Genomic DNA, 27,628 nt, shown 5'->3' with positions numbered 1-27,628 from the left:
ATTTGACTGCATAATATCAAGAATTGACTGCATAAAATCAAGAATTGCCTCTCCTCTTGTGGATTCCAGGACTGGTTTCTCCAAGAAGCAGTCATTAACGGTGGCTAGAAATTTTATCTCTGCATCCCATCGTGAAATGACATTTACCCAGTCAATATGGGAATAGTTAAAATCCTCCATTATTTTTTTTAGTTTTCTGTTTTTGTAGCTTCTCTAATCTCCCTGAGTATTTCTCATTCACTGTCACAATCTTGGTTAGATGGTCAGTAGTGCATTCCTAGTGCTATGCTCTTATTCAAGTATGTGATTCCTATAAGTAGAGATTCTGTGGTATTTTTTGATTCGCTTTAAGATTTTTTCTGTGTTTGACTCTACGCTTTCTGTCACATGCGGTGCACTCCCCCAGCAATACAACCCACTTTTGTCTTTCCTATGTATTTTTTTTATCCTGATGTTACCATGTCCTATTGATTATCATTGTTTCACCAAGTTTCTGTGATGCCTATTATATCAATATCTTTATCCAGTACCAGTCTCTCAAGTTCACCCATCTTTGTATTTAGACTTGTAGCATCTGTGTAAAATTTGTCCACATTTAATTGTCTGCTTCAAGGGATGAAATTTACTGAGACTTTTTTTTTCATTTGACTGTTTCTCTTCAGTTCCTAGCTGTAGTTTATCAGCTTCTGTCCTCTCTGCTTCACTAGGATCTAGAGAATCCCCTTTTAATAAATCCTTGAAGAGATGTCTCTGCCAAACTGTGCTCCCTCTGTACCCATCAGCTTCCTCCCAGCCCTTAGTTGAGAAACTCCTCTACAGCTTTCTTAATTTTATACGCCTCTCTCGATGTTGGTAGTTGTGTCATTTTGAATAATACATGTGATTTGTTGCCCAGGTGCAGCAGCAGCTGCTGTGATGTCCAGCTCTAAAGTAACCACAGTTTTGAGGCCAGCTTCACAGTTGCCAAATGCAGCTACAGCTCAGCCAGCTGTTCAGCACATCATTCATCAACCAATCCAGGTAAGCAGCAGTCATGCTGTAGTATAGACGTTATATTACTGCTTGTTTAACTATTGTTCAGACTTTTGAGGAAAATCCACTCAGAACATTAGAAGCTTTTTATTTACTGGGCTGTAGGCATTGGCAACTATCCCTTCAATTATTGTTACTTAGACACCCTAGACCCTTATGAAGCTGGCATTAACAGCATCATGCCGGAAAACTTTACAGGGTAGGCTAATTGAGCAGATTTCTAAACTGTCTACAAACTGCTTAAGATCTGGAGGAATTAAACTTCCATAAGTTCAGTTCAAAAGCTTGAGTTTGTGCTGCTGTTTTATACTCAAACTTTAAATTAGATTGACCGATATGATCTTCTGGACATATACTAGAAGATTTACCCAGTAGTGTTTGATGCCTTAATTTAATTAAACTTCATTTAAATCATTGATCTAGGGTGGGGATGAAGGGTGCAGCTGGGAATGAGGGGTTCAGTGTGCGGGCTGCCACGGGGAGAGAAGACCACCCCAGCCCTGTTTCATCACAGCAAGCTGGGGGCAGGTGAGAAGTGCCTCTCTCTAGCCACTGCAGCTCCAGTGTGCACAGCTGGGGAGGGGTGCGTGTCCCCCAGCTGGGGCAGGTCTAGGTTCGCCTGCCCCCTGCGCTTCCCAGCCAGATTGAGAAATGGGGCAAACTGCATTTTCCCCTTGCTCGCTGATGAAGGGGAACATCTAGCAATGTTGGTATATGAATTGGGGAAGAGGGGGCAAGCTTCAGTATCCTCCGCCCTCCCTATTGGGAGCCTGGGGCTGGGGCAGTTCTGGAACGGGGGCCATGCTCCCCAGCCTGCCCCTTTTACCTGCCTGGTGATTCTGTCTCTTTTCTGTATGGTTTTATGCATCCCAGTATGCATAGGGGTATTGCTTACCTTGCTTTAAGTTAGGATAAAAGGAAGCCCAAATGTGGTGGTCCTAGCTTTTACCATTTAAGAGGAGTTTTTGAACAAACGGATGGAGAAAGAGACTCACTCACTCACAGACACACACACTCAAATATATAGTAGATAAAATGAGATGGTGAGAGGGTGCGTGCATAGTCACATCCAAATATATCCATATTTACATAAGTGCATAGCAGATTATGTTTGGTAGTCATGAATGAAATTTGTCAATATTGAACATTTTCTAATTGCGTATGGGAGCTCTGCATCACTGAACTGTTTCCATACATATCTGGTCTTTTGTAACAGCTTTTGATCATTATTTACCTCTGATGCTTCTGTACTGAAAACAAGACCAGAACTACTTAAGTGTTCATGAAAGACCTGTAGACTGCCAGGATTTTATGCTGAGATCCAGGAAAATTGGCTTTGTGTTTCCCAGCTGCTATTTGAATTGCATCCTCGTGATTTTTATTATTTTGTTTTTACAGTCTCGTCCTCCTGTGACAACTTCAAGCACTATCCCTCCCGCTGTAATAGCAACAGTCTCAGCCACAAGAGCTCAGTCGCCAGTTATTACTACAACAGCTGCACATGCTACAGAATCAACCCTTAGGTAAATACATAGGGAGCGTTCTTGAGGAGCCCTACTTTTCCTGACGTTCCTGTAAACAGCTGGAAAGGAAATAGAGGGTTCTAGGAACTGTGAAAGTCAGAAGTATTATATGAGATTTTTCTGCTGAGGTCTAATTGATAAGGCACATGAATGAGTCAGGAGACACGAGTCCTTTCTTCTGCTCTGCCAATGACTTGCTATGTGACTTTAGGCACATCACTTAATCTTTGTCTCAGTGAGTTCATCTGTAAAATAAGGATACTGATGCCTACCCATCTGTGTGGAATGCTTGCAGCTCTGTGAATGAAAAGTACTGTAAATATTAAGTATTATTTTCTGTTCCAAGAGGAAAAACAACTGAACAGGAACTCATGGAGGGTATGTCTACACTACAAAGTTAGTTCGAACTAACGGATGTTAGTTCGAACTAACTTTCCTAGGCGCTACACAAGCGCTCCGTTAGTTCGAACTTAATTCGAACTAACGGAGCGCTTAGTTCGAACTAGGTAAACCTCATTTTACGAGGACTAACGCCTAGTTTGAACTAGCTAGTTCGAACTAAGGGCTGTGTAGCCCTTTAGTTCGAACTAGTGGGAGGCTAGCCCTCCCCAGGTTTCCCTGGTGGCCACTCTGGCCAACACCAGGGAAACTCTATGCCCCCCTCCCGGCCCTGGACCCCTTAAAGGGGCACGGGCTGGCTACGGTGCCCGTGCCAGGTGCAAGCCTGCCAGCACCCAGCTAGCAGACCCTGCACCTGGCACGGCACAGAGCCACCCACCCGATGCCCCCCAGCCCACCCCCTCTTGCCGGGACCAGGCTGGCGGCTCCCGGGAGCTTGCCCTGGACCGCAAGAGGCGGGCACCTTCCTGGGCTAGTGCGGACATCGTGGACCTCGTCCACGATCTCCACACTAGGCACAGGAAAGTGGCCGGCTAGGGCAGGAGAGCTGCCAGCCTGGCCACCCAGGAGCAGGTGTGCATGAAAATCAAGGGGGTCCACTGAGACCCCCGACCCTGAGCCCTGAGCTTACAATGGCCGTCCTGGGTCAGACCAAAGGTCCATCTAGCCCAGTAGCCTGTCTGCCGACAGCGGCCAACCCTAGGGACCCTGGAGGGGATGGACCGAAGACAGTGACCAAGCCATTTGTCTCGTGCCATCCCTCTCCAGCCTTCCACAAACTTTGGGCAGGGACACCACTCCTACCCCCTGGCTAATAGCACTCCATGGACCCAACCTCCATGACTTGATCTCACTTCCCTTTAAACTCTGTTCTAGTTGTAGCCTTCACAGCCTCCTGCAGCAAGGAGTTCCGCAGGTTAACTATTTGCTTTGTCAAGAAGAACAACTTTCTCTTACTAGTTTGAAGCCTGATACCCATTCCTTTCCTTTGGTGTCCTCTAGTCCTTCTTTATGGGAAGTCATGAAGAACTTTTCTGAATGCACCCTCTCCACCCAACCCCTGCTTTTAGAGACCTCTATCCTGTCCCCCCTCCGTCTCCTCTTTTCTAAGCTGAACAGTCCCAGTCTCTGTAGCCTTTCTTCATCTGGGACCTGTTCCCAACCCCTGATCATGTTAGTTGCCCTCCCTTCTCCCAGCCTTTCTCTTCCCCTCTCCCACCTCCTTTTCCCAGTCTCCCCCAGTTTTTTTCAATAAAGACAGAGTCAATGTTGGAAGAAACGTTATCTTTATTTTGTACATCAATAAGAAGGGGGGCTAGGGAAGGGTAAGTGGAAGGAGGTGAGGGAGGAATGGGGTACGAGCCCCTGATGGGGACGACTGGGCTGGCTCTGCGGGCTTCTGGGGGTGGAAGCTCTCCTGCAGCCCCCCGATTGCCCCCTCTCCCCAGATGGCAGCCTGCGGCAAGTGCAGCCGGGCTGATGGCCGAGTGGTGTGATGTGCCCAGTGTGGGTACTCCGGGCACTCCAAGCCAGAACTTCTTTGCAAGCGGGGCACCCCTTAGAACTGTGTGTCCGGGGTGGGGGTCGGGACCCTTTAAGCGCAGCCCTCGGCTAGCCTGAGACAGCATCTCCATGCTCTAAGTCCTCCTTTTATGCCCTGCCGGCACTGCTTCCAGCCATCCTTAAGCCCTGTTCAGAGTCCACTCAATGTGGACTTGCTAGTTCGAATTAGCAAAACGCTAATTCGAACTAGTTTTTAGTTCTAGACGCGTTAGTTCGAATTAGCTTAGTTCGAATTAACTAATTCGAACTAAGTTAGTTCGAACTAGCGCTGTAGTGTAGACGTACCCTGACTGTTTTGTTTCCCAAGGAATCAGGTTTCTGGGTCTGCAGTGCTAGCACCTGGATAATTCACTCCCATCCTCTTTTAGCAGTAGTTGCTGTACAAAATGGCATATGAGTAAATATTAAAAATATTTTGGAGGTGAGAACTAGAAATTGAAACAAGCTTTTTTTGCTCATGTTGGTACCTCTGGATACAGAGGAATCTGTATGTTCCCAACTGTGGAAGATGGAGAATAAGAATTATACAGCAATCACTTCTGCCAATGCTATCACTATGTAGTGCAGTGGTTCCTAAATTATGGTTTGCAAACCCTGGAGGGTTCACAGTATGTTACAGGGAATTCTCAGGGCAGGAGAGAGAGACTCTGTCATGGCGGAAGAAAAAGTGTGTGCGCACTAAACCAGAACTTAGATCATTGTGGCTGACATAGTTGTGGTAACATCCCTTAATTAGTCGATACTTTGTGGCATGCTGTTTTGCTCCAGTGAGATGTGAGTGAATCTTTTCATTTACTAGTTTGTTGATTTGTTAGTGTTCTCAGGGTGTTATTTTTATTTGAACTACTGTACACCCAATGATGAACAAGTGACCACACACAGAAGTGTAAACACACACAAAAATGAACATTCAATATTAGCAAATGTTTTGCCAAGTCCAAAATGTGGAAAATCTAAGTCAAATGATCATGATGTTCCTGGAAAGTCATTTATGAAGAAAAGAAAACCCGATGATTATATAAAATATAGCTTTATATGCACTGGTGATCAAGAATGTCAAGTGAAATCTTGGAAGAAGTGTTGCCATTTTCATAATGTAATAAAATTAATAATGTAATGATATAGTATGTCATAGGCATGTTATACAAATTGTATATTTCCACGATCACTGCTTTTACAACTTTTGCTCCAGTAAGGAAGAAAATCCCTGCAAATGTGTTCACAAGATTTTACATTCTGGTGAAAGGGTTGTTAAAGTTTGGGAACCACTGCTATAGTATACCCCTCAAAGAGAATAGTGATAGGAATGTAGCCGTGTTAGTCTGGTGTAGCTGAAACAAAAAACAGGACTATGTAGCACTTTACTAAACCATCTTGTTAGTCTTTAGGTGTTGAGCTTTCGTGGGCCAGACCCACTTCCTCAGATCAAGTAGTGGAAGAAAATTGGCACAACCATATATACCAAAGGATACAATAAAAAAATGAACACCTATGAAAAAGACAAATCAAATTTCAGAACAGAAGGGGGATGAGGAGGGGAGGTAAATGTCTGTGAGCTAATGATATTAGAGGTGATAATTGGGGAAGCTAGCTTTGTAATGGGTAAGATAATTAATGTCTTTGTTTAGACCTAGGCGTAAAGTATCGAATTTAAGCATGAATGACAGTTCAGAGGATTCTCTTTCAGTTCTCTGAGCTGTCATTCATGCTTAAATTCGACACTTTACGCCTAGGTCTAAACAAAGACATTAATTATCTTACCCATTACAAAGATAGCTTCCCCAATTATCACCTCTAATATCATTAGCTCACAGACATTTACCTCCCCTCCTCATCCCCCTTCTGTTCTGAAATTTGATTTGTCCTTGTCATATGTGTTCATTTTTTTTATTGTATCCTTTGGTATATATGGTTGTGCCAATTTTCTTCCACTACTTGATCTGAGGAAGTGGGTCTGGCCCACAAAAACTCAACCCCTAAAGACTAACAAGATGGTTTAGTAAAGTGCTACATCGTCCTCAAAGAGAAGAGTGGCATCTCATGTCACTACTCACATTATGCCTTGTTTAACTATCTGGATACTAGGGGTGTACAATTTCAATTATTTGGCTAATCAAATAGTCAATGCAACTTGCATTGACCATTCAATTAGTCGATAATGGCCCTTCCGCCTTTGAAGTGTAGCAATAGCCCCAGGGCTGTTGCTACACTTCAAAGGTGAAAGCGCTGCGGGGAGCACAGAGCCAACAGGGGACTCAAGCAATCCCTGCTTGCCCCATGCTCCCTGCAGCATTTCAAAGCGGCAGCACCCTGCGTTTCAAAGCAGCAGCTCGGCCTGGGGTCAGCTGGCGACCCCTCCTCTGCCCCCCCCCCCCCCTTTGCTGCCTCTTTCTGATAGAGGCAGCAACAGGGGGTGGGGGGAGTGACTAGCCTGTAGACTATCCAATAAGCATTTGCTTATCAGAAAGTCAACTAGTCATTCACATCCCTACTGGATACTAAATAAAGGAAGGTTGCTTCTCTGAATGTCCTTTCTTTCTTTTCCCAGTCGGCCCACTCTCTCTATCCAGCAGCACCCACCTTCTGCAGCTATTAGTATTCAGCGCCCTGCACAACCACGGGACACGGCAACTCGGATCACGCTGCCATCTCACCCAGCTATAGGCACACCAAAACAGCAGCTCCACACCATGGCTCAGGTAAATCCCAGAAGATGAGATCAAGGTAGTTTCTTCCACTGTGTGTGCATGTGTGCATGCACGCGCACAGTTCACTGGCAGGGGCAAGAGAACATGAGAGTCTTGGCTTGGGGGAAGGCCTCAATTCTTCTTTTTTGTAACCTCCACCACTGCCCCCAACAGGTTGCAGTAGCACTTGCTGAAATTTGGCCTGGTTGTCTAGCTGTCATACAGAGGGGGATCCAGGCCAAATTTCAGGGAGTGGCATTATGAAAAAGTTGTGCTGAGTGTTGGAAATTGTGGTTTCTGTGAGGAAATTGTGATCTGTGATTTTTTTTACAGACTTATCCCATATTCTTTCTTTCTTTGGGTCATCAAGATGATGCAATTCAAAGTTAGTGATGAGTAGGGTTAAAAGTTAGGCTCGTAACCTGGTGCCCTGTTCTCTTAGGAATAGATGCAATATGATTTCAAAGCAAATAAAGTATAAAATATATCTGTACATTTCTCTTGACGTGAAACTTTCTTCTCTGTAGAAAACCATTTTCAGTACTGGTACTCCAGTGGCAGCAGCAACAGTGGCACCTATTTTGGCAACCAATACTATTGCCTCAGCAACCACAGCTGGTGAGTATTCACAGCCCAGTAGTGGGAGCATGACTTCTCCATGAAGTTGAGAGGTGACAGATGGCAGAACATCTTCATTCTGCAAATAGTCACCAGAGATCCTGTCCCTAGTTAGCATGTGAACTACTTTTGTGTATGGGGAAGTGGCAGCATGGGGAAATGCTTGGATGGAAAGTGCCTGGTGCTAGTTCTCTAGTTCTCTCTTTGCTAAGGATATAGATATTAGGGTGGTGACGCTGCATAGAAATCTCAAGTGTCACTATTTGCCTTTCAGGTTCTGTCTCTCATACCCAAGCTCCTACAAGTACAATTGTTACCATGACAATGCCTTCCCACTCTTCCCATGCCACTGCTGTGACCACCTCAAACATCCCAGTTGGTGAGTAATTTCAACTTGTGATGGAATGGGTGTATTTCAGCCAACATCTCTTTATGCATGCATCTAGGATGATCTGGGGTATCTGTATTACTAGAAAACTAAACAAGAGAAATAAAAAAAATCAAATTGGGAGAGACAAACTAGTAGATTTTATGACCTATACTATATTTTTATGATGTTAGGAAATGCTTGGTTAGTCTAACTATTGGCCTCCTCATGTGAGTCTTTTTCCAAACATACTTGAACCTCCTGGAACTTCATATTGTGACTAAGGATATAGCTACAAAGGGATATAAATGTGCCCTTCTCAATGAAGGGATAAGCTATTCTTCACTATTGCTACAAGTTTTAGCTGGAGCCTAGTTGAATCTGACTGTGTGTTTTGAGAGTAAGACATTTAGTCCAGTTTGTTTCTTCACTCACTGTCTTACCACCTAGATGTGGAACATGGCTGAGACATCTGTTTCCAACAGTGTTGCTCAGAAGCTCTTAAAATTGTTGCTGCTGACTAAAGGTAGTGTTGCTAATTTTCAGTTTGGAAACCTATCTTGAGTTAGGTGTTTTGTTTCATAAAGGAACTGTTGTAAAACCAGAGCCCTGTCAGGTCTGTGGCTTTATTTCTGTTGGCCAGTTTTTTCATGAAACCCCTACTGAAATAGAACCACTTATTTCTCTGTGCAGAGATGGAAAATGGTAACATAAGGTATGCTTGGTCTCTAACGAACCTCTACTGTGGGTGGAGGCAAACTCAACTTCTGACACTAGTGTCAAGTATAAAATCTTCGGTTTGCTTTTGTGGGCGGTGTATTTTACCAAAGACTAAACTCCAGAACCTATAAACGAAGCCAGTGATTAGTAAAAATATTCTTAGTAAAGGCCAAGTACCAAATTTTCTGTATCTTCACCTGCTTGTTCCACACCCTGCTTGCAGGCTCTATAAACATTAAGTATCTAAATTTTGGTCACATTGAATTTGCCTTTGAATATCTTCCAGTGAGCTGTCTCTGACTTCAATCACTTATCTGAGGAAAAGGTTATAGTTTTCTTTAAAATCTTCCTATAGGGTCTGGGAAAAGAAGTATGGTCTTCACTCACTAGCTGCAAATACCAAGCTGCATGGTCCTCATGGGATTTGAGTGCTCTCATTGCAATTTTCTGTTCTCCTCCTCTCCTTTTTCACCATAGGGTTTGACTCTTACATTGGTCTCTGAAGGTTTCTCCACTCAAACTATATCAAGGGAAAAAAGGACTGATCGTGGAGAATTAAGATTATTCAGGGATTGAGGTCCCTTAATTTGATATTCTATATTTTATATGTGAACTTAGATCACATGGGGCACACATTACAAATGAATAAAAATTTCCATTCCTTCTCTGATTCTGCCCTGTTATATTGAAGTAAAAAACACTTGTTCATTTTCATTGGGGAAAATAAAGTTTAATCATCTGGATTTCGACCTCTCTTTTTCTGCATCTGCTCTCATCTCCATTTTGGCTGTTGATTGGCTACTTGTTTTTCGTTATGCAGCTAAGGTGGTTCCTCAGCAAATCACGCACACTTCTCCTCGGATCCAATCTGATTATACAGCAGAAAGGAGTAATCTCATTCCCATATCTGGACATCGAGCATCTCCAAACCCAGTTGCAATGGAAACAAGAAGTGACAACAGGTTGGTGGGAGAGAATTCTTTACATAGAGCACCTGTCTGCTTCTCTGCCTAAGCCTTATTGTATGCATGAATTGATGTGGTAGCTAACACTTTAGAGGGGTAGAGGTTTCTAAATTTAGCTAGCTGAAAGGGATCTCTAGAATAATCGGGGCTAGTTTACTGTTGTTGAAGGAGGTTGCAAAGATTAGAGGGTGGTCTGAACACAGACTGAAAGTGAGTTCAAATTGTAATGATTTGTCTGACATTTGCTGTATCTCCATATCTGTAGGCAGTCAGTGCCAGTCCAATTCCAGTACTTCTTACCGACGTATCCGCCTTCTGCCTACCCTCTGGCTGCGCACACTTACACCCCCATCACCAGCTCTGTGTCCACCATCCGCCAGTACCCTGGTAAGGAGTTGCCATGCAACCGACTTTTAGAGTGGTCTTGGAGCAGGAATAAAAATGTGCTAGACCTGACTGGTAGAAATGTTCAGTGCAGTTTAGCATACTGATTCACAGATTCTGCTAAACAAGTTCAGGTATTTATCCAGATCCAAACCTCCTTGATGGGTCTCCCAAACCCCATGTCTGATAAACTAATTACGTGTTCAATAGTCCCACTCTCTTTACCTTACATACATACTCAGTTATGTTAATGAAGTTGTGGGTCCCCATAACTGGGAGTTGTTCTGGCCTCTGATGTCAGTACAGTAGCCCCTGTGTTATTTATTGATACTGCATTCGCTTTTCTGTCCACTGTCCTCCAATTCCACTTTTCAATGTGCTGCTGCATTTACATATTATTATTAACAATATGTAAATGCCTCCCTTAAGCTGAGCTGCAAGGGGGCCTTTGCAGTAGTGTAGGGGACAGTTGGGTTGTCTGGCACTTTAAGGAGGCATTTTAGAGTGGTGAGGAAGCAGCGCCATACGTACATTAGTGGGCTTTTCCATGATATGATCAGTAGTGAAAGTTAACTACAAGTTAGGGTTTAGGTTTCAGAGTTCATATTTAATTAAGAAGAATGAAGCAGTTCACAACTCTCTATTGATTCAGGTTGTCTGCAGACTCAAGAATACAATACCATGTCAGTTCACCCAGTTCTTAATTGTCATGGTTAGCATGGCAATCATGAGGACTAGAAATATATATATTTCTTTACAAAGAAAGCTTGTGTTTTGGAGCACAATTCTGTATAAGGGTTGAATTCCACAGAATTGTGGGTGCTGGATAATGTGTTGAGCTTGAGAACTAACCAGTTCACCCAATTGTAGTGTGAAGTATTTAGAATTAGATCAGTGGTTCTCAACCTGTGGGTTGCATGCGGCCCATTTAGGCTATGTCTACACAGCACAGTTATTTCGGAATAAACTATTCCGGAAGAGTTATTCTGAAATAGCTTATTTCAAAATAACATGTCTACACTGCAGGGAAGCCTCAAAATTAGTCTGAGGCAGGCTTCCCTAATGTAGATCTGCTATTTTGATATAGAGCCCCAGGAGGAATAACTTAGAGTGGCCCTGGTGAGAGACTATTTTGAAATAGCAGCAGTGGGAGCATCTACACATGCCTTATTCCGAAATAGCTATTTTGGAATAGGCGTTATTCTTCGTAGAATGAGGTTTACAGAAGTCGGAATAAGCCGTCCGTTATTTCAAACAACGGAATTGCTGTGTAGATGCTCGCATAGTTATTTTGGAATAATGGCCATTATTCTGAAATAACTTTGCCATGTAGACACACCATTTGTATGCAGCTACTGCCTAGCAGCTACTGGTGGGATCTGGGTGCCTGGCTCCCCAATGTGTCAGGGTTCGGGCTTTCCATTGTGGTGGTGTTGAGGATTGGGGTTGCTGACTGGCCCCACAGAGTTTTGGGGTCTAGAGCCATCAGCTGGCCATGCAGAGTCCAGGGTCTGGGGCTGCCAGCTGGGCCACAAGGTTCATTATCTGGGTTGCCAGCCGGCCCCTGAGGTCCAGGATTGCTGTCCAGCCCTGCAGGGTTCAGGATCTGGGACTGTTGCCCAGCTAGGGATGTCAAATAGCGTTTAATTAGCTAATCAAGTGTGGGAGGGGGATGAGGGTTGGGGTGCAGGGGTTTGAAGCTCTAGATGGGGGTGTAGGCTTTGAGTGGGGCTGGGGATGAGGGGCTCAAGGCTGGGACAGAGGGTTGATGGGGGAGGGATGAGGGGTCTGGGGTGCAAGCTGCCCTGGGGCTACAGTGGAGAGAGAGGACACCCCCTCTCCAGCTCTCCTTTCCACAGCAGCACCTGAGCTGGGGGGGCTGAAGAGGGAGAAGAGGTGTTTCTCCCTGCTGCAGCAGCTCCGGTGCTGGGGATTTGGGATAGGTGCTTCTCCCTTCAGCTGTGTTTGGGCCGGATCTGGGCTCAGGCCAGGGAAGAGGCACCTCTTCCCTGACTGTGGCAGCTGGGCTGGTTGGGGCCTGGAATACCTGTACCCTGGCTATAGCGGGTCCGCCAGGGCTGGATTCCCTGAGTGTCTGCACAGCTTTAGGGAATGTAGGTTGAAAACCCCTGGATTAGATGAATTAGAGAGAAATTTAAACTAAACCGTATTTTAAAAGCTATCCACATTTTGATTTTACTCTCTCTTTTTGAAAACTATTGCAGATTCTTTTGTTTTTTAATTCACATTAGTAGGCTCAAAACTTAGCCTGCTGTTACCAATTTGCAAGTCAGTCTTTTTAAAATAAATACTTCAGTACTGTTCTTTACTTCTTTCAAAAGGAAACTTTTTTTTATTTTACATTTAAAGGACTCTTAAATAACATGTTGGTGGCAAAAGTAGACCCCAATCCATCAGGACTAGGATACAGACCTCAGTTGCAGCTCTCCAGCTGCTAATTTTTAAACTTGTGAGTTAAAGAACAATTTGACAGTATTATTTCAAACACAGGCTTTGTTTCCTCCTTCCTGATGCATCCCACCTGCTAAGTGGTGTGGCAGTTAAGTTATTGTATCTTGTAGCAACAGATAGACATTGTAAATGTGAAATTCAGGCATCTGAATTTGTTATGGCTCTCAGGTGTCTGGGGAGTTAGTTGGTGATGTGAAAAATCTTATTTAGATTCTGATATATTCAACAGTAGCAAGAGGACTGCAAACTCTTAAGCAAATTGTTTCATCCAGCTAGTGTTTAGAAGCCCTTGTTATGCACCAAAGGAGAATGAAGTAATCCATTGTGATGGAAATAATTAATGCCTGCCTGTTCTCAGTTTCAGCTCAAGCCCCCAATTCTGCCATCACAGCTCAAACTGGTGTAGGAGTAGCCTCTACTGTGCACCTCAATCCCATGCAGCTTATGACTGTAGATGCATCTCATGCCCGTCACATCCAGGGGATCCAGCCAGCACCTATCAGTGCACAGGGAATCCAACCAGCACCTATCAATGCACAGGGGATCCAGCCTGCACCAATTGGAACACAAGGACTCCACCCAACTGCACCAATTGGTACACAAGGACTTCAGCCTGCACCAATCAGTGCTCAGCAGCCACAAACAGAAACAAAAACTTCAGGTAACTTCAGCCAGCTAGGTCCATGTTATGTATGGGCTCAGTGCAAGAGAGCAACTGAGCCTTGGCTTGACCTCCAGCTTCTTGATCAACTGAAGTATCTCATTCTAACTCTCTAGGAAGCCACACCCCGATGAAAAATAGTCTTTCTATAGTAGATACCTGTATTAAGTTAGGCTCGGTGTATGCTGAAGAAGAAAGTCAAACAAAATATGCAACTCCAGCTACTCCAGCAGCTTCCCTTACTTGTCATAGGAGCAGGAGTACCAGCTGCTGACAGGCTTGCCCTTTGAGTTTGATTTAGCTGGTCTTGACTAGACTCGCTAAATTGAACTCCGGAAGATCAATCACAGCAGCATTGATCTTCCCCAGAGTGAACACATAGCCGTAGTTTTTCTGACAATGGTTACAGCTAAAGTTGGAAGTACCACTGCAGCTGAAGAACTTGATAAATCTTCTCTGCATGTGGAGTATTCTCAGGGATGGTTAGCTGTTCTTGCAGATGGGAAATTTATAGGCAACAAATCCTAAGACATGAAACCCATTGCAATCACACTTAGAAAAGTGACTGCAAAATACCTTGGCCACCTGGACTACTGCAGGAAAACATCATTCCAGTTATCCTGAAAACTTTCTGAAAAAAAGGCATCTGGCATCTCACTCAAGCCACTCCCAGAAATAACAGTCAAGCAAATGTCCAGTATTTCTCACCTGCCTAAATGTCCTGAATCACTGATGACCTGAGATGGCCAAACACACCTGGTAGAAGGTTAGAACACAGCACTTATGTACAAGTAATAGGCAACACTAATGACATTAATTTCTTCCAACTGTCATCATCATCATGCATGTAGTGATACGTTCTTTCCTGGCAAGCTCTGCTTCCATTTCTCTTAAGAGTGCTAGTCTTACCTAGCAACCGTTGTTAGGCAGGTGATGGCTTCCATCTCCTCTAGAAAGGGTGTTCTAAATTGCTCTGTACAGCAGGTTACATTCACTAAGTACATCGCACTTCGGAAGTAAGAGAGAGCTTGGGGAGCAAGTATACGAACACCTACTTTCCCATCAAGTGTGTCTTTTAATAACTGCTGCTTTTCCCATCTTATCTGTGTTCCATTTTGTGTGTGTCTCCTTTTCTTCCATTTCCCTTTTGTCCCTCCCAGCAGTGGTCTTGGCAGATGGAGCCACCATTGTGGCCAATCCTATTAGTAATACGTTCAATGCAGCTCCAGCAGCGACCACAGTGGTACAAACTCACAGCCAGAGTGCCAGCGCCAGTGTACCAGCCCAGGGCTCATCCCCACGTCCAAGCATCCTCCGAAAGAAACCAACTACAGATGGGTGAGTAGGACTTGACTTGGCATGTAATTGCTTTTCTGCTCAGTCTAGTCCAGGGGTGTATAGTCCATACACAGCTCACCAGAGCATTTCAAAAGGCCCACAGCTTGCTTCAGTGCTATATACTAATGACCGATTCATTAGCAGTTGTCATCACATTTACACAGGAGGGTGTAAATAAACAATTCTGTACATAGAAACAAGCAAACTAAATACAAATGAGACAGGTTGAATATAAATCAATACAGGTTAGTTTTAAATCTCATTAAAACATGTAGAATCTTTCTGACCCACACAATGTTGTGCTTCGGTTGAAGCACCTAGCATTGGCCACTTTTCAAAGACAGGATACTGGACTGGGTGGATCATTGGTCTGACCCAGTATGGCGGTTCTTGTGTTTGTATGTATTTAAAAAACAGAGAAACTTCAGGCTTTTAAAAAATATAAATCAGAAACAAAAAAGGGGGACAGTAGCCCAATTTTCTCTTTCTCTACATAGGTCACCTTTAAAAGTCTGTTTCCTAGAATGTTCTGAGTTTTTTGGTGGGGATTGGATGGTCTCAGAATTAAACCTTATGATAATATTCAAATATATTATAGTGATAGCTTCTTGTGCTTTCCAGACTCACTTAGCTTACCAATATAGCATTATGCTGCCATGTGATAAATGCATATTCAGTCCTCAGGACTCTGCTTTGTAAGCAGAGAATATTGTCAAGTCAGAATGGTTTGTTGAGCCTTGTGACACTAATGGAAGAATGGCTGGCACTGCCCAGTGCTGGTAGATTGCCCGCTCTCCAGAATTGGAGGCTGGTGACCTCCATGTAGCCACAGGGGGCAAGTGAAAATTGGTCAGGATGCTTGCTTTCCTGTGGAGAAGTCCTCGAAATGAGTGAGAAGAGACTGATAGCTTGGATTTAGTCTTTCGGGAAAATAAAATTAGGCTTTTTTTTGAAGTGATACTAGAAACGAATCCTGTTTGTTTATCTGATCATAAGTGTACTAATCCATCACCACCTTAGGAGCGCAATGCAAATAACATGGGAAGACATTCTATTCCACTTGTCAACAAGAAATACAGTCTTTTTTCAGGCTTCGTTGGCGTTCAGGTTTCTAAGGGCAATGTACCTGAGCGGCAGCAGTTCCAAGCTTATCTGTGTCTTCCAGACTGGCAGTCCGGAAAAGTCTGATTCCCCCTCAGCCTTCTGAGGTAGCTAGTACTCGCGTGGAGAGCTCTATGCGGAGCACATCTGGATCACCCAGGCCTGCTGGGTAAGGAATTCATACCGCAAACTGTGTATGATGGCATCTCCTGTGTAGTGGATCAAAGCCAAAGGAATTTATTTATGGAAAAATGGGTGTGTAAAAGATGTCATGTGAACATGGCACAAATTCATTGTGAAGTAAAATAGAATCTTAAATGAATCATTGTATTACACAGAGTTGTATTTTTAACTCATGCAGTTTAACTGTTCTGCTGCTTGGACAAGATCCTAATCCCTTAAAAAAATCTTATCAGATCAGTATCTTAATTGCACTTGCCCTCTCAGAGCACTGGCAGTATATTATTTTAACGTGTATTACTCCATCAAACATTTGTTTGAAAGGAAGGGCATCACAATTATTTTTATTTGGGTTTGATGAATAGAAAATTCATTCTTCACAAGTAGTATAAAATGATCTATTTGGCTAGCCGGTTAAGGATCTGTTATCTCTCTGTTGAATGGAGCTGACTAGAGTGGGTGGTATTATGCTTATAGAAGACAGGCTTAGCAAACATCATTGATAATGCACAAGGAAAAGAATCCTTGCATTCTGTCTAAAAGAAAAGGTCCTAGAAGCTCTTAGGTCATAATGCCTGGAAATGAATTCTGAAGAGGGTTCAGACAGAACTGCTTTGCCAATTTATGATGCAAGTCAGAGAAGAACCTGTGTCATCACCTCCCCTGCTATTGTTTGTTTTTTGTATTGTTGCTTAATTTGGATCTACTCATGAAATTGCTAAATATAATATGGGAAGGAGCCTGATAGCAACACCTCTCTCTCACTTGAGATCAGTGTAAAATATCTGGATGTCACTAAGTTAGGGATGAATAATTTTCAGCATTTAGCTTTCATAACAAAACAGCAAGGACAAGAAAGATCAAAATAAGTGGAAAATAAGATGAAATGGTACTTTCTCCTGCAGTATTCCACATTACTAAAGTAAACATCATGTACTGGAGCAGAAAAAACCAGGTTTTCTGAAGGAGCAAGCACCAAAATTCAGTTCATTTTACAGACTTTGTGGTAGAAAGTCATGGTAGCAGCAAGTAAAATGTTGAGAGCATGAAACTAACGTTATTGTGTATGTTTTAGTGCCAAGCCTAAACCAGAAATCCATGTCTCGATGGCTACTCCAGTCACTGTGTCTATGGAGGCAGTGTCCAATCAAAGCAGTGAGCAGCCCACCATTGCAGTCCCACCTACCTCTCAGCAGCCTCCATCTGCCATTCCAACAATTATTGCAGCAGCTAGTCCACCTTCTCAGCCCACAGCACCTCTGTCAACCATTCCAGGAGCAGTTCCAGCTGTGCCAGCCACTTCTACCACAATTGTACCTGCTCCTCCACCTCCATCAACCATGAGTGGAGCTCTTGCCACGGTATTGGGACCCCCACCACCAGAGATAAAAATCAAAGAGGAAGCAGAACCTATGGACATAATGCGACCAGTCTCGGGTAGGCTTCTGATTAAAAGTCACTCCTTTGGTGGGTTGGGGGGGGTGATAAGGACTTCACCAAAGCCTGGATAGCAGTAGAGAATGCCAGTCATAGGGCTGCTGTCAGCTTAACTTTAAATAATTCCTAAAGATTTTCCTGTTCCTGTTTTGTTTTCAGTGTAAGTCCAGAGACTATCTTGTTTTCAGTGACATGAATGGGTATGAAGCTCTGATGGGCTAGTGTCCCAGTGACAACTGGAATGGAAAGTGAAGGTTCTGTTGATTCCTAAGCAAGGAATTTTCTTACATAAATGGTTTTGAGATCAGATTCTTAGTCATAGCAGGGAAGGGCATCGTAATGCCTGTGACCATGTCTGTCTTAAATGGAAGAATTTGTGGAATAGCCACTGAATCCCTGACCTTTAAAAATTAAGCATGATTCCTTTAGATTGTACAATTGTTTGGCTACCCTGTATGCCAGGGGAGGGGGAGAGAATGCGATAACAGCAGAGCAGTAAAATCAGACTGCGGATCATTCAAAACAGATAGAAAAACCCTTAGGTATAGATTTTCTCTTCTCTATATAGTTAACATTTGAATTCCTTTTCCTAGATAGCTAGTATATATTGTTCTGTACTCTTCTTTCCCTCAGTAAAATTAATTGTTTTAGGGTAGGTAGCTCTGTGATGTTCCTTAGATAGTTTTAGTTTGTCACTTTCACACTAGCTTATATAAAGTAGCTTTCTGTTTGTGGCTGTTAGGCTCTTAAATATTTCTCTTCCTATTTCTATCTTAGCAGTTCCTCCATTGACTACAAATACCATGTCTCCATCTCTCGCATTGCTGGCCAACAACCTTTCAATGCCCCCAAATGACTTGCCACCTGGTGCCTCCCCAAGGAAAAAGCCCCGGAAGCAGCAACATGTAATATCCACAGAGGAAGGAGATATGATGGAGACTAACAGCACTGATGATGAGAAATCCACTGCCAAAAGTCTCCTCGTGAAAGCAGAGAAGCGCAAGTCTCCTCCAAAAGAATATATAGGTAATGCCATTTCTGATGGCAATTTGTTCTCTCTTGCCAAATACCTACTCTTCTCCTTCCTTTTCTTTCCTCTAAATTAGCAACCTTTGTTCCCCGCATCTATAACGAGACTTCAGTTAAACCAGAAACCTGAACTATGAATTAATAGTACTTCTGTTGTGCTTTTCAAAACATCTCTTTCTCACGGGCTGCATCTCCGTTTCAATACCTGTAAAATGCTAAGTGACATATTCGATCTGATGGAGGGAATTGGCACCAGAGCAGAGAGAGCACTGCATTTTCTTCTTCCTGGTCTTCTGCTTAAATCACTAGATTATGCTAGTCTCTTCTAGTTGATATTGCAGACATTCTTCAATGGGTCATAAATGTTTCTCTTGGCTCTTTTTTAGATGAAGAAGGTGTGAGGTATGTCCCTGTGCGTCCAAGACCCCCTATCACATTGCTTCGTCACTATCGCAACCCCTGGAAAGCTGCGTATCACCACTTTCAGAGATACAGTGATGTCAGAGTGAAAGGTCAGTTTCCTTGTCTCAGGATTTCCTATTGCCATGGCTGCATTGCATTATATAATTCTGAGAATAGTTGTCTTATGAATAATTGTGGTCCAGATAGACGAAGGAGTTAAGTAACTATATTATGGGAAATAGAGCTTCTTCTTTGGCTGATGTCCCTATGGGTGCTCCATGTATGGTGATGGACATCCCTGGAGCCGCAAATTGGAGTTCTTTCTAAGCAGTTGCTAGTCAGGCTGCATATTTGCGGCAGGCGTCTCGCGCTGCCGGCAGTTTGACAGTTGAGCACGGCCCAACCCCCTCTCCTGTGTTCCTCTTCAACTGCCCTAGGTCACAGACGGAGCTCTCTGCCTCCTGGGACACTTAATATCCTCAGAGAAAATGTTTCACTTTCTAGCCTGCTCTCATTATTCAATTAGTGAGAGGTTACTTCACTAGTTACTTCCTTTCATTTTCTTTAAAAAAAAAAAATCAAGAAGAACAAGTTGTTCTCCCCGTCCCCACGGACAGTTTCAGTGGCAGCAGCTCTGCTTTCAGTCAGCTGCTTTAAAAAACAAAACACCTCAACAGAAGACAAAAGGAAAGAAGAACATTACTGCCCAGAGGGGGTGGAGGCTGCAGAGACATTTTTATCTTGAGCCTCACACAGTGTGGACTCATTTAGTCAAAGCAAGAGTCTCCCTGCCCCGCCCCCCTCCGCACCGTTAACAGTTTGTCATGCTGGGCTCGCAGGGCTCCAAAAAATGTCTACCCTGCACTGACCCGATTCCTGCTTCTGATGTGCACAGCAGCTGCATTCGCTGTTTGGGGGAGACGCACGTCCCCCAGAAATGTGACTACTGTCATGGTATGACAGCGAGAGCCAGGAAAGCCCAGGAGCTTAGGCTCTGTATGCTGCTCTTTGAAAAGGCTTTACAGCCTAATTCAGATCCCAACAGTAAAGGGATAGATTCTCCCCCCCCCCCCCCCCCCCCATTCGGAGATCGGCTTCCCCAACCCCTAAGAGGGAAGGGGACATGGGCTGTTGCTGACAAGGTTACTGCCACCTCAGCTATCCCCTGGACACAGCAGGGGGATGCTACCGGTACCACAAGAGCTTCGGCGCACAGAGCCTCTCCAGGCACTGCTGCTACGTGTTGAGACCGCGCATGCCTCATCCAGTTCACAGAAGCCACAACAACAAACCCCAGTGCCTGCCCATTGGGGCTCTTGTACATTTCAAAGCTGAAGCTGTGCATGGAGCCTGGGGCCAGCAGGGAACTCTCAGAGCTGGGAACTTGCTATCTTTGAAATGTACAAGAGCCCCAGTGGGGACTCTTGTACATTTCAAAGGCAGAATGCCTTCCGCCTTTGAAATGTAGCAACAGCCGGGCAGACTTTTGCTACATTTCAAAGCTGAGGTGCCCTTATTGATTAATTGAATAGTCGGTAGAAATTCCATCAACTATTTGATTAGTCGATTCATCTAATTTTAACATTCCTAGTCTGGGCAGGCACCCAGAGCAGCTTCCTACCCTGACTGCTGCTTTTAGGACAAAAAAGCAAACCCCAGAATTGCATAACTTTGCCCTTTCCTCCTCAAACTCTAGAATTGCATGACTTTGCCCCTTTCCTGCCCATGTTCCCACTGTTGGACACACCCTCTCCCCAGGGTTAAGGGGGATTGGACTAGAGGAGGAGAAAGTCAGGGCTGTCCTGTTTTTCCCCACCCCAATTAGAGAAAATACTGTAGAGGAAGAAATGTAGACCAGCCCTCCCACTAATGCCTACTATTGTTGCATCAACACCCCCCTTCTGCCACCCCTACTTCCACATATGCATGGCACTGTCAATATTGCTTTTCTGAACAGATCTGTGTTCAGTTCTTATTGGAGATATGGGGGCAGAGGGGGAACATTCAGCATTATAATTGTCCTTTGTTCCTATGTTAGAGGCATCAGATTTGTGTTCTTTGATTTTTAGAAGAGAAGAAGGCTATGCTGCAGGAGATTGCCAATCAGAAAGGAGTATCCTGCCGTGCACAGGGTTGGAAAGTCCATCTCTGTGCAGCACAGTTACTGCAGTTGGTAAGTGAATGAGGCCTACCATTGGGGAAAGCAGAAGTTCTCCTGCATCACAAGTTAGAAATGCACATCAGAGACTGGAGTATCTCAGACTGCTTGGTCTGTAGGGAACTGGCCATAGGCTCTCCAGTTGTCAAGAACGTGTTGCATGTGGTTCGGAAACTTCAGAATGGTGGAGGTTTGGATCTGGACATAAGACCTTAGGCATTCTGTACAGATGCTCTAAACTGGCAACTGCCTCCCTCTGATGCACAGATCTAAAGACGTATCTCTTTGGGATGATGCTGCTGATATGAGGCAGCACTGCTCCACATTCCTGGATCTCTCTCTTTTGGATTGCGGGTGAGAGATGTCCTGCATGCTAGCATCCTCCGCCCCAAACTTCTGCATTTCAGAAGGATCAGGGCTACTCTGGATTCAGATGGCAGGGGGATTCTTTACTCTGACGACTTTAAAGTATCTGGTTCAGGGACAAGAGTCAGGGTGTATCTCTGCAGTCCAGATTAGAGATGTGAGAGGTTTAATCAATTCACCACCCTTAACAGGTGATGCTTACCTGTTTCAGTTAACTGGTGGGGGCTGCTGCAGACACGGATGCTCCAGTCCAGCCAGAGCAGCCCGCCTGAGCTGGAGTGCCCCTCCAATCCCCCCTTTAACCAGTTAACCAATTAAACAGGATTTTACATCCCTATTCCAGATAGCATTGGTTATCCATGCTCATACAGAAGTAGAGCAATCCTGTTATAGGATGTTAGTATGAAGAATAACACCACTCTACATCAAAAGCTATTCCTCATGAACAGGGCTCGCCAAACCACGGTGAGCCCCACTCGCCAGTCACGCTGTCCAGTGATCTGCCATGCGCAGAACGATCTGCGCATGTGCAGATCGCTGGAACCCGGCTCTTCCGGGTTACAATCTACTTGCCACGGGCGAGTAGCTTGTATAATTTGTTGAGCCCTGCTCATGAATAACCAACACAAGTAACTAAGGGAGGAGCAGAGGCGCCTCAGTTGTTTGTGCATAATTTTCTTAATATGGAGGAATGTTGTGCATTCCAATGACAGACATATTCTCACTAAGGTCTCATGCCTTCTAGACTAACCTGGAGCATGACGTGTATGAGCGCTTAACCTCCCTGCAGGAAGGGATAATCCCCAAGAAAAAGGCAGCAACTGATGACGACTTACATCGAATAAATGAACTGATACAGGTAAATGTTGATGGCTCAGTATATCTACGTTACTGTTAATTACAAACTCATTCTGTTGCTGCCTATGGTGCTGTTAGTAAGAACTATGAAGGGGAGGGAAATGTTAGCAATGCATTTCAAAGGTGACTAAGACTTAGAAATGACAGAGTTCTCTTACTGACAGTTGTGTGCATTTCAGGGGAACATGCAGAGGTGTAAACTTGTAATGGATCAGATCAGTGAGGCCCGAGACTCTATGTTGAAAGTCTTGGATCACAAGGAGCGTGTTCTGAAGCTCTTAAACAAGAACGGAACTGTCAAGAAAGTGTCCAAATTAAAGCGAAAGGAGAAGGTCTAGAGCCAGAAGAATAAAGACTCTGGAAATGGCGAACATGTATAGAATGGAGTTGTTCCATTTTTTTTATTTTGGGTTTACTTTTAAGTAGAGCATCTGATTAAAAAGATGAGTTCTAGAGAACCCAGATGGGTGTGTGGAGCCCAGTGACCTGGAATGATTGGCATGGCTCTGTCATAATGGACACATTTTTGTTGCTCATGCTCATCTGTTTTAAACTCTTTGCAGTCATCACATTTGTTTAACCCTTCTGATGTGTCAGTGCCTACAAACTGGTACCTATGATGCAGAGTGTGATGAACAGCCCCCTTTTCCATTTAGCGGTAACTTACAGGTTTGTTCATGGATTCCTGCAGGAGACCTCAAGAATCTAATCTGAAAGTATTGGCTCAGACTGCCATGAACTTTTCAAATTATTGAAAATGACACCACTTCCAGTCACCCTCCCATTCAGTTCTTCTGACTTTCCAGTGTCTGAAGTAGCCTTCTTAAACCAGTGCCATTGAACTAAATCTGTCACATTTAGAAGCTCCCGGTTCTGAAGTCCTAGCTGTCAATTTTTTTAAGAACCATTTCAAAGTGATTTTGTAGTATCTGTTGTGTGTGTCCATGTTGGTGCTCTTGGATATTTGTTTTGAAGTACTTCTCTTCCAACACAGTACTTCTTGTAGCTGGTGTGATGCTGTTAATTGTATTTACCACATACATCCTGAAAACCTTAATAAAAGACTTGGAGACTTTTGTACCTAATTTGTTTGTATATTTTTATGCTATAAAAATTCATAATCCTTAAGCTCTAAAAAATACTCATCGCCTTAAAGACATTGCAGAAATCAGGAGCTGGATTTTGATAAAAGAAATGTACCTCTTCTGCTGCTGTCAAAAAAGAGAGTTCACTGGGGTGTCCACCTATAAGACTATTAAGTGTGGTTTTTAGTTTTATCTTGTTTTTCCATAAGGGATAAGTAGGCCATTAATGAAGAGTTATTAGTTCGGAGTAACTATGAACAGTACACACAAACTTACATAATACCACTTGGCTTCAGGAAGTAATTTTAATTTGTATTTGGAATTCTAATTTTCAGGTGAGTAATGGTCACTGGAAACTCAATGTACTTTTCTGACCATGTGAGCTTAGTCCAAAAAAGCTATTTCATTTGGCAGCCTAAAGAGATTAAAACTAATTAATTTTAATAAATCTCATTATTACAAGGTGAAAATGCTGCTTCTTTCATATGCATCATGTTTCAGGCTCATCTGCCAAGACAACATTCTCATTCAAATCGGACTCTAGGTTTATTTAGAAAGAATATACATTTCTGCTGTTCCATATTAGCCAAATTTACTGTAACAACTTACCTTGTGGTGTGGGAACTTTCTGGGTGGAGGTAGAGTGAAAATGTCAGTAAAATATCACTGAAAACTTTTAGAATATACACTTACAGGCTTGTGAAATTGTAATTCTGCAAAGAGAAAAAGGAACTAATTTTTCATAACACAAAATGTGGAAAGTGAGCAGTATACACTGAGACCAAATTGCTCTCATTTATGTTTTATTGCTTGTGGTTCAGGAAAGGCCTATTGAATGCTGGGAAATGCACATAATGTTGTTAAAACACTGTTTGGCATAGAGTAAAATAGACTTCATGAAGAATGAATCTGCTTAGCTGAGCCTACGTTTTAAAGGTTAGAATTATTACTCAGTTTTATCTACCATAAGAGCAGCAAGCTTAAATTCCCCTTTCAGGCTAATTGCAAGCCTTCCACAGCAAATGGCTTTCTAACCAAATCATTTGTTATGATCAGAAATGGTTGTTTTACATGAACATTATGTATGACTTTTTTAGATCTTCTTTTTAGATGCTTTGTTCTTTTATTCCAAAAAGCTATTTTTAATCCTTTCAACTAGGACATGACCATCTAAGCCTAAATAGTTTATGTAATAATTGGGACTGATAATATACATCAGTGATTCTCAATTTTTTTTATTTTTTTGCAGACCATTTGAAAATGAATGAGGGTCCTGACAAACCACTTAATGATCCTTCCAAATGCTGTTTGTATTGTTAGCTAGCTGTGGGGTAAAGCACTGTGGAGAAAATTGCTATATACAATAACCTTAATAATTAATGCTTTTTTATTCTAGAAATAAAAAGAACACACCTCATATTAATATCAGTAAGGGGGCGGGGGAGTCTCTTTCCCTGCCACAGACCTGGGGCTAGGAAGACGGCTCTCTCTCCTCAGTAGTCAGTGTCTTGGAGCTGAGGATTTTCACCTCTTTCTCTGGCCGTCACAGTCCTGCAAATCTCAAATTTACCCTCCCACCTATTCCCAACAAGGCCACCACCTTACATGTGCGGGTCTAGGCACGTAATTAGTGCAACAATGCCTGAGAGTCTCTAATTAGGTGGGCAGACCTTCAGTCTCACAGGTGGCAGCTCAGATGTCCATTTTAAAGGGAACTATCTGCAGACCACCTGAGTGAGAACCTCTGCTATACATGAATTTATATCCAAGACCTTCATTTTTGGATGGAAGGCTAAGATTCCATAAACACTAGAAAATTCTGACATTTTGTTTGCCTGTAACTTGACAAATGTATCACTAACTTCAGCTGCTGCAAAATGGTGGCACTCCATTGTCTTCAACAATGTGTGCATTTGTTAGAAGATGCATCTGCACTGAGCTCTTTGAATTTGAACATGTAGGATGCTGTACTGAGCGCAGACCATTTTTTGTTGCTTGAAACAATTCACCTCACAGCATTTGCCTCTTCTTTGGATATGTTACTTCTTCTGGTAACCTGAAGAAATATAAATAGATTTTTAGCATTTTGGGCAAGCTCTAGAATGCTGGAAAGAGTGATAAAATGCTGGCAGATCCAGTAATTCTTGTGCAAGGTTTCCCTATAAGGCTTCATCTCCATTAATTCATCTCACCTGAGTTGCTGTTCCTATAAGCTTGAGACCTTAGCTTTCAGTCAGAGGAAACAAATAGGAACTCTTCCTTAACAGACAGCTAAGAAATTACTGTGAAACATAAGAATGGCCGTACTGGGTCAGACTAAAGGTCCATCTAACCCAGTATCCTGTCTGCAGACAGTGCCCAATGGCAGATGCCCCAGAGGGAGTGAACACAACAGGTAATCATCACATGCTTCCCATTCAAATGAACCAGTCTTCAGAGGTCAGAGCATCAGGGTATTAGTGTACAGCCACTCCCCGAGTTGCGAACGGTCGAGTTACGACCGTTTGCACTTACGACCAAAGCTCCCATGGAGCGGTCGTAAAGGTGGTCCCCGAGTTACAAATGCGACCCGCGCTTACGAACAGCGCGGTCGCGTGTAACTCAATGGGGTCCGACTTATGAACAGCTCGAGTTACGGCCAATTGTTTGGTCTGTAACTCGGAGAGAGGCTGTAACTGTGTTATTGAGCTCCTATTTTTGAGATTTCATAACCAACCAAAATTAATCCTATTTGTTTAATCAAGCATGTTTAACTGGTAAACTGATTAAACAGGAGGGACTGGCCATGCCAAGCCCTGGGGGGCTGAGGCAGCCTCCTGACTATGGGGGAGGGGGACTGCTCCAGCCCCCCACCAGCTACCATAACCAGTAGCATCACCTGATAAGGGCAATGTTTACTGTTTAACTATTCACATCCCTATTAAGCAAAAGCTTATAGGTTAATGCTATAGACCATATACATTCCACCCCTGCAGCAGTCATTTTTTTAGCAGGCTGGCCAACAATATGGCTCAGTCCCAGCTTCCACCAGGTCTGGGACCTACCCCCACAGTAGCTCTGTATTTAATGTGTATTGGGAGGCAGGCAGACAGGCAGCCCAACTCAGTTCCAGCTCGCACTAGGTCGAGGAGCTTAGACCCCACCCCTGGACAGGGGTTGCTGCAGGGCAGGGTGGCAGGCAGCCCGTCTGCAAGAGGGGATGGTTTTTAAACTAGCTCCCCTCATGGACCAGCCCCTGCCTGGCACAGCACACTAAGCAATAAGAATTCATGGTTAACTGTTCAATTAACCAATATTTAACATCCCTAATACCTATTCTTAATGAAACACAGCTAATTCAGGCCAACATCTGTGCCATGTAAGAGGAAGGAAGATGCTAATTTTTAAACAGGAACATTTTGAAAAATGTTTGTATGTAAAGGTAATTCATGCTCATAGGAGCTATGTGGCTAAAGCACTGTGCCATTTAAAAGTATTTTTAAAAATATCCTAACAGTTTCCTTTTGTACATTGATTTGATTAACTTGGAGGCAGGAATACCAGCAAGACTTCAAACATAGATCTTCAACATGAAGAGGTGAGCAGGACAATTTATGGCCTGCTATAACTCACAATATGATCAATTTTAATGTTTGGGGATACCAAAGAGATTGTTTCATTTGTTCTAGTACCATCATTAGCAGCAATATAAATGATGGAAAACATCTCAAATCCCACCATACAGCTCCTTGCTACAGTCCCTTCTCCCTGCAGCGCTGCCTGCTAAGTGTGTGGCTGCAAAAATCTTTGGGAATGGAGCTTGGGTAAGATAGTTTTTTGAGGGTTTCTGTATGTTATGGGGGCTAAAATGCAGCAGTACAATAGCAGAGGCTCTTCCTACAAGAAAACCTGGGCTGCGTCTAGACTGGCCAGTTTTTCCGGAAAATCAGCCGCTTTTCCGGAAAAGCTTGCCAGCTGTCTATGCTGGCCGCTTGAATTTCCGCAAAAGCACTGAATCTCATGTAAGATTGTCAGTGTTCTTGCGGAAATACTATGCTGCTCCCATTCAGGCAAAAGTCCTTTTGCGCAAAAGGGCCAGTGTAGACAGCTCAGATTTGTTTTCCGCAAAAAAGCCCCGATCGCAAAAATGGTGATCGGGGATTTTTGCGGAAAAGCGCGTCTAGATTGGCACAGATGCTTTCCACAAAAAGTGCTTTTGCGAAAAAGCGTCCATGACAATCTAGACGCTCTGTTCCAAAAATGCTTTTAACGGAAAACTTTTCCGTTATAAGCATTTCCGGAAA

The 27,628-nt window shown here is 43.5% G+C and overlaps 1 protein-coding gene across 6 annotated transcripts in view; it reads left to right on the top strand.

The window, feature by feature from the left end:
- Positions 1 to 23,345, top strand: part of SAP130 (Sin3A associated protein 130) — a 31,227-nt gene extending 7,882 nt beyond the window's left edge. For 3 of the 6 annotated variants that reach the window (XM_075938351.1, XM_075938350.1, XM_075938355.1), the window contains 16 exons: positions 896 to 1,020; positions 2,431 to 2,555; positions 7,066 to 7,216; positions 7,732 to 7,822; positions 8,097 to 8,201; positions 9,730 to 9,871; positions 10,140 to 10,261; positions 13,089 to 13,391; positions 14,552 to 14,729; positions 15,895 to 15,999; positions 17,086 to 17,447; positions 18,225 to 18,473; positions 18,863 to 18,988; positions 20,948 to 21,051; positions 22,148 to 22,261; positions 22,440 to 23,345. In XM_075938351.1, the coding sequence (XP_075794466.1) occupies positions 896 to 1,020; positions 2,431 to 2,555; positions 7,066 to 7,216; positions 7,732 to 7,822; positions 8,097 to 8,201; positions 9,730 to 9,871; positions 10,140 to 10,261; positions 13,089 to 13,391; positions 14,552 to 14,729; positions 15,895 to 15,999; positions 17,086 to 17,447; positions 18,225 to 18,473; positions 18,863 to 18,988; positions 20,948 to 21,051; positions 22,148 to 22,261; positions 22,440 to 22,598 (2,561 nt within the window). In that variant the 3' untranslated portion in view covers positions 22,599 to 23,345. The remainder of the gene's footprint in view (positions 1 to 895; positions 1,021 to 2,430; positions 2,556 to 7,065; positions 7,217 to 7,731; positions 7,823 to 8,096; positions 8,202 to 9,729; positions 9,872 to 10,139; positions 10,262 to 13,088; positions 13,392 to 14,551; positions 14,730 to 15,894; positions 16,000 to 17,085; positions 17,448 to 18,224; positions 18,474 to 18,862; positions 18,989 to 20,947; positions 21,052 to 22,147; positions 22,262 to 22,439) is intronic. The other 3 variants (XM_075938354.1, XM_075938353.1, XM_075938352.1) reach the window with 3 other exon arrangements.
- Positions 23,346 to 27,628: the final 4,283 nt, after the last annotated feature.

The sequence above is a fragment of the Pelodiscus sinensis genome, chromosome 10, assembly GCF_049634645.1.
Source record: "Pelodiscus sinensis isolate JC-2024 chromosome 10, ASM4963464v1, whole genome shotgun sequence".
NCBI lineage: Eukaryota > Metazoa > Chordata > Testudines > Trionychidae > Pelodiscus > Pelodiscus sinensis.
This window is presented reverse-complemented; position numbering and strand designations above follow the sequence as displayed.